This window comes from Peromyscus leucopus, chromosome 4 (genome assembly GCF_004664715.2).
Source record: "Peromyscus leucopus breed LL Stock chromosome 4, UCI_PerLeu_2.1, whole genome shotgun sequence".
Classification (NCBI taxonomy): domain Eukaryota; kingdom Metazoa; phylum Chordata; class Mammalia; order Rodentia; family Cricetidae; genus Peromyscus; species Peromyscus leucopus.
The window spans coordinates 124,922,891-124,935,939 of NC_051066.1; the positions used below are offsets into that span (position 1 = coordinate 124,922,891).

General features: G+C 45.8%; 1 protein-coding gene across 2 annotated transcripts; it reads left to right on the plus strand.

Moving 5' to 3' along the window:
* The first annotated feature begins 824 nt into the window (after nt 1-824).
* Nucleotides 825-4,277, plus strand: Nxt1 (nuclear transport factor 2 like export factor 1). Of its 2 annotated transcripts, none has more exons than XM_028881836.2 (2): nt 825-1,035; nt 3,540-4,277. In XM_028881836.2, exon 2 carries the CDS (start codon nt 3,598-3,600, stop codon nt 4,018-4,020), a length of 423 nt encoding a protein of 140 aa, XP_028737669.1. In that variant the 5' UTR covers nt 825-1,035; nt 3,540-3,597; the 3' UTR covers nt 4,021-4,277. The 2 variants fall into 2 exon arrangements, with proteins under 2 accessions (XP_028737669.1, XP_037061166.1); XM_037205271.1 differs by lacking the exon at nt 825-1,035 and adding an exon at nt 1,052-1,204.
* The last annotated feature ends 8,772 nt before the right edge of the window (nt 4,278-13,049 follow it).

The window sequence follows — 13,049 nt, forward strand, 5'->3', positions numbered from 1 at the left end:
AAACCTAGACACTTCCAGAGGGCTCTCTCAGCAGGACAGGTGAAGCAGAGAATCGTGTGTCTCGGGAAAATGAGCTTTTCGGGTTTTATTTTACCTTCGGCAGTTTCTAAAGTTCTCACACTAAATGGTTCCATTTTAACGCTAAGTATCTAGACTGCTCTAGATTGACCAAACAAACAAACAAAAAGCCTTATATGCGGAAGAACAGTGCGCCACAGCTAGAGCCAGCTGAGAGCTCAACTTACAGCACACAGAAAATCAACTGCCACTGTTTGCTGCCTCTCCTGCAACCTCGGTCCTACCCTCAATTCTTCTCTCACTTGACTAAAATTGGTTCTCTCGTATAAGCACATCTGCAATGTCTACTCTAAGCGGCTTTACCTAAGAAAGGGCGCGATCGGATAAGATGCTTGACCCCACGGACCTCCACAGGACTCTCTCACTTAGCTTTCCACTCGGGCTTCAATAGCGTGGGCGTCCTATGTGCTAGGTTCAGTCCAGAGCCTTACAGCAGCCATGCTGCTATTTCCCTAGATGGCGCCAAGCCGTGAACCTTCACGACTCTCCACACGTAATCAACCTAACAGAAGAAGGGAGCCAGATGCGCCGGTGCGGCAGGTCTCTCGAGAGCCAAGTCTTCCCCAGCTGAGCGCTTAACCCCGCCTCCTCTCACGCCCTCCAATCGGAGCTTCCTCGACCGGATCTTCTAGGTTGATGCCTGCCCCGGAAGCCGCTCCCTCTTTGCAGCCACACCTGGGCGGAGCCAGCCTTTTTACTGGCTCCCGTAGCTGCCCGTCGCGCGGAGGCGGGAACCGTTGGGAAAAGGGGGCCCCTGGCGCCTGCGCAGACCACAGCACGCCGCGCGCGGGAAGCCGCTACGGGCCCCCAACCGTCCTCTGCCTCGGGACGCCGGCGCCACAGGCGGAGCCTCTGGGAGGAAGAGGAGGGCAAGAGAGTATCTCCTCTGGCCCGGGACCGCGGCCGGGGCGGACCCGGGACCGAGTCGCCTTGGAGACGCTGACCGGGGCGGAGCAGGTAAGGTGGCCGCCCCTCCCTGCCTGACTGCGCTGTGGCCATCGGGCAGCGCGCGGCACCGGGAACCCCTTGCCTCCCCTCAGGCTCAATAAGACCTGGGTGTTGTCTTTTCCCTACGTGGTGTCTTTGCAGCTGGGCATCAGGCTTTTTTCTGTGCAAAGCGGTGGCGGTGAGTTTGCCCTGCCTGGAGGAGAGCAGCAGTTTGGGGGCAGGAGGATGGCTCTGAAGAGCGTGCTGCCATCTGCCAGCGGCTCGCCCGGCTGGACCTGAGGCCCGGAGCGCGGCTGCGGTTCCTGGGGTCCAGCTCCAGAAAGCTAGAGTTAGGAACCACGGCGTGGAGCCTCCTCCTGGCCTCTCACTCTACTGTGTTTCGGTCTTACTGTTTTCCCCTGATGTGAGAGAGCGGAGCAGGTTCTGTGGGTAGCTGAAGACCGCAAATAGGAGTGATCATCTTTTGGGGGGGCGTGACCATTGTTGGATTGTGTTTGGAGGAAGCAGAAGAGAAAAATGTCAACCCGGAGCATCGTGGTCTGACGGAAGCAGCGTTTGTATAGATGAGTTAGTTGGGCAGAGAGATATGTGGTTACTTGGGAGGACATTCCCAAGCCGGCATTCCTGGAGCTGTGTTCATATAGACCTACTTTTAAAAGTCTAGGAACTTAGTAAACATGGCCCTGACCCCCTCGATTTTCCTAAATCAACTTTGAATCGAGCAAGAGTGTGCGAACTCCTCTTCCTCTTTAGTAAAGTTGTTATAGTGATACCCATTTGTGCACTGATGATTGAGGGCATGTTCCTAAATTACTTAGCAAATATCACTTCAGATTGATTAGTTGAATCTTCAGTCTGAGGTCCTTGGAGAGAGTGGAAAGAGCAATATCAAACTGGCTCTGAACTGCTCATCTATAGGACCAGCTTCCTCCCAGCCCTGTGTGGAATCATTGTTCATAAGCTGATAGTTAAAAAATAAATAAAAGGTGGGTAGGGCATGGTGGTGCATACCTTTTGTCCCAGCAGAGGCAGGTGGATCTCTGAATTCTAGGCCAGCCTGGTCTACATAGCAAGTTCCAGAAGTACATAGAGAGACCTTGTCTTAATGAAATAAAGGTACTTGAAATGAAAAAGAAGTGTTCACTACCTAAGTTCTAAACTTACTCAGTAGAGATTGAAAATTTCTGGAAATAGACAAATAGTATAAATTACCATGTCTACTATTTTCAGTAACATTGGTCAATACTGGTTTCTTTTAAGTGGAAATTTTTAATTAGAAGAAATAAAACAAGCCAGGAGGTAGTGGCGCACCCCTTTAATCCCAGCACTCGGGAGGCTGAGCCAGGCGGATCTCTGTGAGTTCAAGGCCAAGGCTGGTCTACAAAGTGAGTTCCAGGAAAGGCGCAAAACTACACAGAGAAACCCTGTCTCGAAAAACCAAAAAAGAAGAAGAAATAAAACAGTCACATCTGTTATAGGAAAAAAAAAAATGCTGTTTATGTGTTAGAACTTAAATGTTTTAAGGAGCCATGATCTTTACGATAGAAATAAAATTGTGCCCCCCCCCTTTAGAATCTGTTTGAATCCTAGGGTCTTTCTGCTATGGTTAAGGCCCCTCTGGTCTTACATGGTGGGCATTAGTGCTAAAGATGTAAATTCCTGTCAATCTTGGGTTTACTTCTTTCAGGGATTGTGATCACTATCCTCCACTTTCCTGAGTAATCTGCCATTCCATGCATCTTCTGGGTCCTTGTTCGATTAGTTCATTGCAGTCTTCCCAGACAGGCACCTGCTCTGCCTCTGGTAGCCTTTGTTGGGCCAGTAACCACTTATTTCTTCAGCATGAGCCACACCTATTCCAAGCTTTCAGGAAAGTGTTGTTGTTGTTTGAAGCCAGGTTTGCTCTGTCTGTTGTTTTTGAGACCAGGCTCGCACCTGCCTCAGCTTCTTCAGTGTGCCCCATGACTCCTGGCTTAAACTTCTGGATATGTATTATCTAGTTTAATTTTCATGTTCCTAGTGTGTGTGTTTTAGTGAGGAAACTGAGGATTAGTAAGATTAAACAGGCAACAATTGCTGAGCTTGGTGGTGAATGCCTTTGATCCCAGCACTTGACAGAGAGAGGTAAATGAATCTCTCAGTTCCAGGCCAGCCAGGACTACATATTGAGACCCTGCCTTTAAAATAAATCGGTCACAGTTTGAGCCTAAAGTTATCTGGTTGCAGTATGTAAATATTCTGTCACCAATAGAAAAGGAGGGTTGGGGCCAGATGGGTTAATAGGTAGAGGTGCTTGCTGTCAAGCCTAACAACCTCACTTTGATCCCTAGGACCCACATGGGGCAGAGAAGACTCTTGCAGGTTGTCCTCTGACCTCAAATGAGCCATAGCATGTGCCAACCCTCATACACACAAATATAACTTTAAACATTAAAACTTGAAAGAAAAGTTTTATCAGAGCAGAGTAGACTTTGATATTGACATGTGTTCCTTTCATCTTTGCTGTCCTACAGTCCCTGGATCCTCACAGAAGAAGCACTCTGACGGGGGCCTCTGTCAGCAGAGCCAGAGATGGCATCAGTAGATTTCAAGACCTACGTGGACCAGGCCTGCAGGGCTGCAGAGGAATTTGTCAATGTCTACTACACTACCATGGATAAGCGGCGGCGGCTGCTATCCCGTCTGTACATGGGCACTGCCACTTTAGTTTGGAATGGAAATGCTGTTTCAGGACAAGAATCCTTGAATGAGTTTTTTGAGATGTTGCCTTCCAGTGAGTTCCAAATCAGCGTGGTAGACTGCCAACCTGTTCATGATGAAGCTACACCTAGCCAGACCACAGTCCTTGTAGTGATCTGTGGAAGCGTGAAATTTGAGGGCAACAAACAGCGGGACTTCAACCAGAACTTCATCTTGACCGCCCAGGCCTCACCCAATAACACAGTGTGGAAGATAGCAAGTGACTGCTTCCGGTTCCAGGACTGGGCCAGCTAGTAGGAGTGAGAAAGGCTTCATGGCTTCGGCCGAGCTCTGCGGAGCAATGCCAGTCTCAGATCTCAGGATGTGGAGAACACAGTTCATTTTTGTTGTCACAGCAGCACTGCAAACTGGATGTTTGACTCCTAGAAACCCTTTCCTGGTTATATACTGGTTTGTCATGGTTGCATTTTAAAAGTAGTAAACTTTATTTTTCTACTTAATCAGTAGAAACATTGTTTCTGGAAATTGACAAATAAATAATATAAATACTGCTTCTCTGCCTTACGTTTCTAAATTTTGAGAAGGATGAAGGAGCAGAAAACATAGTAGGAAGCATCTATAGAGGTGGGAGAGTCCTGGATGAGCTCCCACCCCAGTCTAACCTTGGGGAATCCAGGGCTATGGTTGGTAACCCTAACCACACTAGAATCCTCAAAACATTGGCAATTACCTGTCCTGGGCCATATCTCTAGCCAGTACTTTCACCACAAATAAGATATGGGCAATGGCATTTTATTTTTTCAAAAGCACCTTTGTCTTAATGTATGATTTATAAAAAAGATGATTTACCTGACAGTTGGCTTTGCCCTTAGTACCTGGGATGGGAGTTATGATAAATGTGAAGAGTTAGCTGAGAGCAGGATGCTGCTCCTATTGGAAGCACCAAGGTTGGGAGGGAACATCAGAAGCTGTAACTACAGAGGACCCACCTAAAACTTACTTTTCAGTCTGAGTTATCACTAGATTTGACATGTGATTAGATTATGGCCAATGAAGCAGAAGCTGAAGGTTTGAACTGGGGAATTTTGTTTCAGTAAACCCTCATTTCCTCTCTGGCTGGTAGAACACTGGTCATGGCTTCATCTTGGGTGACCAGGCAGTCTGGCTGTGACCTAGAGGTAGAGTCCTCATGAAGTACATAGGGTCTCTGGTGACCACAACTGCCAGAGTAGCCCTAGTTAACCTATGATTATACTACTTTATGTCTTGGCCAGTCATACCCATGAAATAACTCCAAAGCCACATCTAGAGCAGTCAAACCAGTCCTACAGACTTGGCAACAAGATGAGACTCGAAATTCAAGCTGAGATGCTGCTAAAATGTATGAAATAGCAAAGTGAGGTTTCCGCCATGAATTAACTAAGATCCATGAACACTAAACATGATCCCTTAGGAAGACACAGGGAAGAGGAGGAGAATGAGAAGTTAGTGATTTGGAGGGACATGCTGCTGAGCTTTAAGTATCACAGACTGTCACCAGAGGTGAGACCTTAATACAAATGCCCTGGAGTCAAAGAATTAAGTTCTTTAAACTCTATCATAACTGTCCAAAATAGCAAGAACAGAATAGTGTTCACTTTCCAGGCTTGGAACAGACATATTCTCAAGGTTCCCAATTTCCTGGCGCTCTGGGGATGTTTTGAATCTGAATTAACATGGTTCTCAAAGACAAGCTTTGCTCAATAGCCATTTTACACACACACCCCTCATTTCTTTCTGCTAGAGTCCTCCAATTCTCCCTTTTATCTCAGTTCTCCAGGTTCTTGTTCCTTACGCCCTGCCCTGTTAGGGTTTCCCCTCACATCAACCCACCTTTCCTTTTGCTCTCCCTGCCCACCCTGCCCCACCAGAATGCACTTCACACATAAACGAAAGGCAAACACACCCAGCTTTCACCACCAGGCTACCTGCTGTCAGACTGCAAACTAAGGAATGCACCCAGGAACCTGGAGAAAGTACTCAGTAAGAAAGAAAATGCCTTCTTTGCTCTGTGACAGCCGCATTTTATTTTGGAGCATTAAAGGCAAAGTTTGCTTTAAACACAAATCCTCATTTGTAGTCTGTATTTCAGGTTCTCTGCTAGGGTGTCTGCCAAATTGAGAAGTCTAGATTCTGTTATAACCTGTATTTTGCTTTAACAAAGACAAGATGCTTTACATCTTTGGTGCTGCCTTGTTGGAAAAGTGTGAAAATAATCATATTTAACAGTGAGGGCAAAATTAGTTAATTCTTTGCAAAGTTTTCTTTGCTCTCAGTTGTGATGGAGTCGTAATGACAAAACTGGACTCCTATTTTCAAGCTCCCAAGGCTCTAGGAACATCTCTCTAGCTCTAATTCACACCCCCATGCCCTGGTCAGGTGGGGTCACTGTCCCTGGAAGGAACTGTGAGAAATGCTTTAGGATTGGCACTGAAGGGCAGGACTTTGGGGACCAGAGTGGACAGGCTTAGGGGCTGGAGATGGCTCAGCAGGTAAGAGCACTTGCTGCTCTTCCAGAGAACCAGGTTCAATTCTTAGCATCGACATAGGGTTTCACAGCTGTTTGGAAGTCCAGTTCCAGGAGGTCTGATGCCCTTTCCAGACTCCATGGCCACTAGGCCCACAAGTGGCACGCAGACATACATGCAGACAAAACAGCCACACAGTAAAATTTTGTTAAAAGTGGGCAAACTTGATCCTGATCCATAGACTATGACATCTTCACACTCACTGTTAATCCTCTTCTGGTGGATCCTGGTCAGAAGAAAGCTAGTAGCATAGGTCCAGCTTCTCTGAGGCAACCAGGGTAGTGTGGGGCATGGAGTCCTTGGGGGAATCTTATGCCCAGGCATCATTTGGTCAGCCTCAGGACATGCTATATTCCAAGCACTTGTGAGGCAGGATTAAGCATCCACAGCCCACTAAAATTTTTTGTGAACAAACAGCAGAAGACCTTGTCATGTTAATGCTGGCCACAGTACAGTGAATAGAAACAGTAAATGCAGGAGGTGGCGTTTTTCTGAGATGGGGGGAGGGGGGGGCTCACAACATTGCTCACATGTTCCTCCTGACTCCCCATGGAATAGCCAGGACTACAGGCACATGCAGCTGCACCCATGGTCTTGGTATTAGAAAAGTGTCTTCCTGTCATCGGTAATGTTTGTCTTCCCAGGGAATTACCAATTTTACTGAGTTTTCAAAGAAACAGCTTGTGTCAGTGATTTTTCTGTTTTCAGTTTAGTTGGCCTTTGCTCTTGGTGATTTTCTTCCTCCTACTTATTTTCAGTCTTTTAAAAAAGATCTTCCATTGAAGTGCTGAGATTAGCCTGGGCTACCACACATGGCTTATGAGATAATTATCACGGGCATCCTTTGTGAAGTGAAAATGGTGGGAACTCCAAATGTCTACTAATATGATTATTTTAAATTATAATATTGCCACAAGGGAGATGATTGTGCAGTCTGAAAAAAGAAGGAGCAGACTTCTATGTGATAAGATTCTTACGAAATATTTGAGTTTAGTAGCAAAAACGCACAGACTTTGAGGATAACAGAGCCAGAAACATCACAAATGTCCCAAGAGCCACTCAAGGTGTGTTGCACTATTTTCAGCTTATTACTGATAAGGTAATTGACTTGTGAATTTAAAATGAATTTATATATAGTAGACATGAAAATTCTAAAAACATTGATCAAAAATCAGAGCTGTTTCTCAGGCACTGGCTTCTAGTATTTTAATAATCAATTGCCGGGCCCAGCATAGTGGGAAGGAGAGAAGAGACACATGCATGTTGCTCTGATCTCCCCAAAGTATGATCCTCTCCCAATGTAATTTTTTTTAAAAAATGAGTCCTCTAATGTGTTTAAAAAGCCAGAGATGAAGCGTTTGGGTTTTGGAATCTGCAAAAACAGTCCAACATGAGTAATGGAAATAGATAGCTTTACAAAAACACACCTACCTTAATTTGTGATTATCAAATACACCTGTGAGAAATGGCTTAAGTCGGGTTGTGTATTGGGGAAATAGTTTAAATGATGATTTGAATTTGAAGCAGGCAAAGACTTGTGGTCTGTTAAAACTCAACTCTTGAACTGACACACTAGAAAGTAACACCACTGGCAGGATTTTGGAGCCTGGTAATCACACGTCACTACACCGCTGCGTGGTTCCTCCATCAACACCCACTCTCCGTGCCGCGTGGAGGCTCCAGCGTGGCCGTGTTTTAGAGTGAGGGCTGTGCAACCTGGTGGGGATGTCAAAGGACCGCAGACCACCGCCACAGCCTCTCACTTGTAACCGTGTGAGGATCGACATAACACACTCGACCTTTAGGACTGAGGGTGTAGCATCAACACTCAGCAACCACCCAAAGCCAATTGCAAGACTGTTCCCTGGAAAACGCAGCGGCATACCACGTGACCTGGGCCCCCAGCTGCCTGAGTCTCCCAGAGTGAGGGACAAAGCACCCACCAGGCCGCTAGGCTAGGCCTATGGAGACCCTGGATGCTCATCATAGAGGTCGTGGCCCGGCTTGTTGGGTATTCCGGAATGCTACCCTGCATTATCTAACCTGCTGTTCACTTGTCTCCTTAGGACTGTGTAGATTGTTTTCAAAATAAGCGCCTTGAAGCGAACATACATTATAGTTGACTTCCATTTACTTCTTTAGGATGACTAGCAGGTAGGGAGAGTTTTATACACACAGAGAAACATGTGTCCATCTTTGCTTTAACCTCCTCACTGCTGAGATTGCACTTTTTGTACTTAGGATCAAACACTGTTGAACTCGGTCAGTTTGACTGCATGCAGTGGCTTATATGCTGCTCCATTTCCAGGGGATTCTTCTACTCGTACTCTATGAGAATTGTATCCCAGCATTCTTTATCTGTTGTTGATTTCCAGAGGTTCTTTGAGGTCTGTCCTGCTGTCTTACCATTGCTTCCGGGTAGTGCTTTGCCACAAGGATGCTTATGGGCCAGATGCGTAGTTCTGAAATCTAAGGTAATCTTAAGAAAGAGTTTAAGCCAGCGGTGGTGGCGCACGCCTTTAATCTCAGCACTCAGGAGGCAGAGCCAGGCAGATCTCTATGAGGGCAGATCTATTCGAGGCCAGCCTGGGCTACAGAGCAAGATTCAGGACAGGCACCAAAACTACACAGAGAAACCCTGTCTCGGAAAAAAACAAAAAAAGAAAAAAGTTTAAGAAAATGAATGACTTACTGAGGGGGAATGAGGTGAGGTCAGCAGAGTAAAGCAGGTGTCTGAGCCAAAGTCAGGGAGACACAAAATGAAAGCAGTGACTAGGCTTTCATTCAGATTTTAATTACTTTGATGTAGAAGAAATTCAGGTGTTATAAAGGATTTACTAAAAGATTTGCATAGGAGACATTAAGTCACACAAGTGGAATTTAGCTAAAGGAGCTGCCTTCAAAACACCCCAAAACATAAATAGTATGCTAACTCGGCCTCTTAGAGAGACACAAAGTTTAGGATGTTAGGATGCAAATGTGTATTCACCACCATTGGCTAGCCATTAGGCCCATCCCCAAAGACATACCTCTCAGAGGCAGCTGAAGCAGGGCAGCACAAGGTCACACCACCATTAAGTCCTGGTCTGCCATCAAGTCCCCTGTGCTCTTATTGGGAAAAACATAATTCTGCCCTGTGGGCAAGATGACCTTGAGTAGCAACCGTTCAAAAACAAAACAAAACAACAAAATTGGCGTGCTTAAAATAATTCTGATGTGGTCAGGCGGTGGTGGCACTCACCTTTAATCCCAGCACGCAGGAGGCAAAGCCAGGTGGATCTCTGTGAGTTCGAGGCCAACCTAGTCTACAGAGGGAGATCCAGGACAGGAACCAAAACTACATGGAGAAACCCTGTCTCAAAAAACAAACAAACAAACAAACAAAAATTCTGACAAAATGTTATATCTTTGCTGTGTAAATATCCTATCTTGCCTAAGCAGCCAAACATGCAGTCTCTTGTCTCTGTTTAAATTGCTCAAAGTGTAACCTGAGGCCAGAACCCAAAAGAGATTTAAAAATGAAAGCATATGTAAAATTCGTAAGTCTAAAGTATATATATGTAAGCTAATAAAACCCTCTGCTGGGTGCCAACCCTTATTTGGGCCTCAGCCCCAGTTGGCCAGGTGCTTTAGTAAAGCGCTTTTCCTTCATTAATCTCTAAGTGTTCAGAGTGACTTCTTGCTGGGAAGGCATATTTCTAGAACAACTTTGTGGGTGTAAGTAATAGAAATTCCCACCACACCCCCACGGTCGTGCACGGTTGTGCATGCCTAGCCGGATACTTAGTCATCTCTGCCTAGTCATTTCCGGGTCATACGTCCTGCGTGACCCATGCCCCATGGTTATGCGGTCTTGTAGTCACGAGGACATGACTGCGTGGTCTCTGCGTGTGGGCCTGTGTGCGCAGGTGCATCCTGGCCTTTATAAGGCTTCGCCATGTCCGTGTCCGCCCCCCCACCACACACACCTTCTCGCACATGTCTTTCCACAGGCCTGATGACATCTATCCCTTTCTCTTTGTCTTGATAAAACTCTTGTTAGTGGATTTTGTCGTGTGTGTCCTGACTTTTCCTTTGGGGCAAGAGCGTGGTAAAAAACAACAGTAAGGAGTCCGTATTTTCTAGAAAAAGTATTCTAAGATACAAATCCATTAAGAGTTTGTGAAGAGCAGGGCTGGTGGGCTGTGAGGAGCTCAGCAATTAGGATGTTCATACTGTTGGGTAATAGCATCAGGTCTTGAGAAATGGAGTCAGGCTATACTGAGTAATAGCCTCTAGCCATGAAGAATTGCCTGGCCAATGTCTGACCTTTCAGTTCCACCTACAGAAGCAATATGCCTGAGTATAAAAAAAAACCCACCCTGCGGGGCTGGAGAGATTAAGAGCACTAATGGCTCTTCCCGTTCAGTTCAATTCTCAGCAACCACATGGTGGCTCACAACCATCTGTACGAGATCCGGTGCCCTCTCCTGGCATGCAGGCAGAACACTGTATACATAACAAAAAAAAAAAAAATCTTTAAAAACAAAACACCCTGATCCCAATTAAACCACACACACATACACACGCAGGGGGCTGGGGGGACACTATAACTTCCTGGTAGCTACCCACATATATGTGTGTGTGTGTATACCTGCCTGACAGTCCCTATAAAAGCATTCAACTTTAATCCCAAAAAGGTTGGGGCCCCTTGGTGTACCAATAAAGCATGAGGTAAGAGTCTAAACGCTTCTCTGCCCCATTGTTTTTTTACACATACAAGATTCACCTTTCAAATAAGCTCAGTTTATTCACACAAACATTCCTATAATACCATGCTATTATAAAGATTAAGGGGCTCACAATTTAGGGTTGGTTCACCAACATACCAAAGCCTCCTTGGTCATGGGAACTGCCTAGTGGTTGGCTCCTTAACACATTTTGCAAGTATTACATTATTCAAAGTGACAGAAAGTGGTTTCCAAGTTACACAAAATGGTTTCACTTATGTTCCCAACAGAGTTGTAAAATGAGATTTAATTCTTCTGTGTAGCAAAGCAGTTATACTTATTACACATATATTATACATATATATTTCAAGATACAATCTTCAAATATAATTTAATGGCATTCCCATACATAAATTAATTTCATCTTGTAATTGAACCTTTATTTCAGGTAATTGGTTTAATTCAAAAAACTAGATTGCCTCTCTGCAGCAGGGGCTAGTTTAAAGAAGAGCAAGTCATTTGCAAAGTTGAAGAAGCTATCAATCCTGGTGGGCATTTCTAGTTGTAATAGGCAGCTTCCTCAATCTACAGAAAAATGGCGTCTGTATGCAGACAGAAGTTAGTCTTCTAGAGGATTACACACATTTCAAAGAGAAGGGAAAGCACCATCTCACTAAAGTAAATGCTCAACAAAGGGAGAGAGTGACCAGAGACCATCTATTCTCAGCAGGAAGAGGTCTTGTTGGCTGGTAGCAGTACAGAGGCAACTTGGTAAAGCTTTAGCAGTGGTTGGAAGCCTCAAGCATGATCACTGTTTAACAGAAACTGGAAATCTAAGGCAGTACTGTTGGGGAATATTATTTTTAAAGTGTGTTACTTTTGTTTATGCTGCATTTGTTTAATTCTGTGAAGCTGTGTTACTATGCCTGTCTAAAAAAACCTGATGGTCTAATAAAGAACTAGCCAATAGCAAGACAGGAGAAAGGATAGACAGGGATGGCAGGCAAAGAGTATAAATAGAAGGAGAAAACTGGGAAGAAGGATCTAAGATCTAGCAGCCAGAGGAGGAGGATGACTCCAGGGGCCAGCCATGGAGTAAGAAACAAAGAAAGGTATACAGGTATAGAACGGGAAAAGCCCAGAGGCAAAAAGAAATTGGGATAAATTAAGGAAAGCTGGCTAGCAACTAACCCAAGCTAAGGCCAGACATTCATAAGCAATAATAAGCCTCCGTGTGATTTATTTGGGAGCTGAGTGGCGGGCACCCCCCCAAAAAGAGCCGAAAAAAAAAAACAAAAAAAAAACCCAACAACACAGGACTTCCAAATTACCAGGTTTTAAGATCAAGGATGGAGCCGGGCGGTGGTGACACATGCCTTTAATCCCAGCACTCGGGAGGCCGAGGCAGGCGGATCTCTGTGAGTTTGAGGCCAGCCTGGGCTACAGAGTGAGTTCCAGGACAAGGCTCCAAAGCTACAGAGAAACCCTGTCTTGAAAAACCAAAAAAAAAAAAAAAAAAAAAAGTCAAGGATGGATGGATGGGGCCAGGCGGTGGGAGCTCACACCTTTAATCCCAGCACTCAGGACGCAGAGGCGGGCGGATATTTGTGAGTTTGAGGCCAGCCTGGTCTACAGAGCTAGTTCCAGGACAGCCTAAACAAAAACCAAAACACACACACACACACAAAAGATCAAGGGGATGGGATTTAGAGCGGAAGGATTCAAAGAATACAAGGCTGCGCCATCCTTTCCACCACACCACAGCGAGCATGGCCGCAGCCCTACGCCGAGACTTGGACCACCGCGGCACCCAGGAGGGCCTAAAAGTTCTGCTTCTAGCAACACAACGATCGGGACAAGAACGCGTTTAACGTGGCGGGAGGTTGTTCCAACTTGGCCAACTAACACTGCCCACCACCACCACTCCGCCACTCCACCCCCCGCCATTGCTGTCTTCTGCGCAGGCGCGGCCTTGGCTCAATGCAGGTGACACCCGGAGCTACCAGCCTGTCGCCCTGCCCCAAATCACGTAAGACCACGCAACACA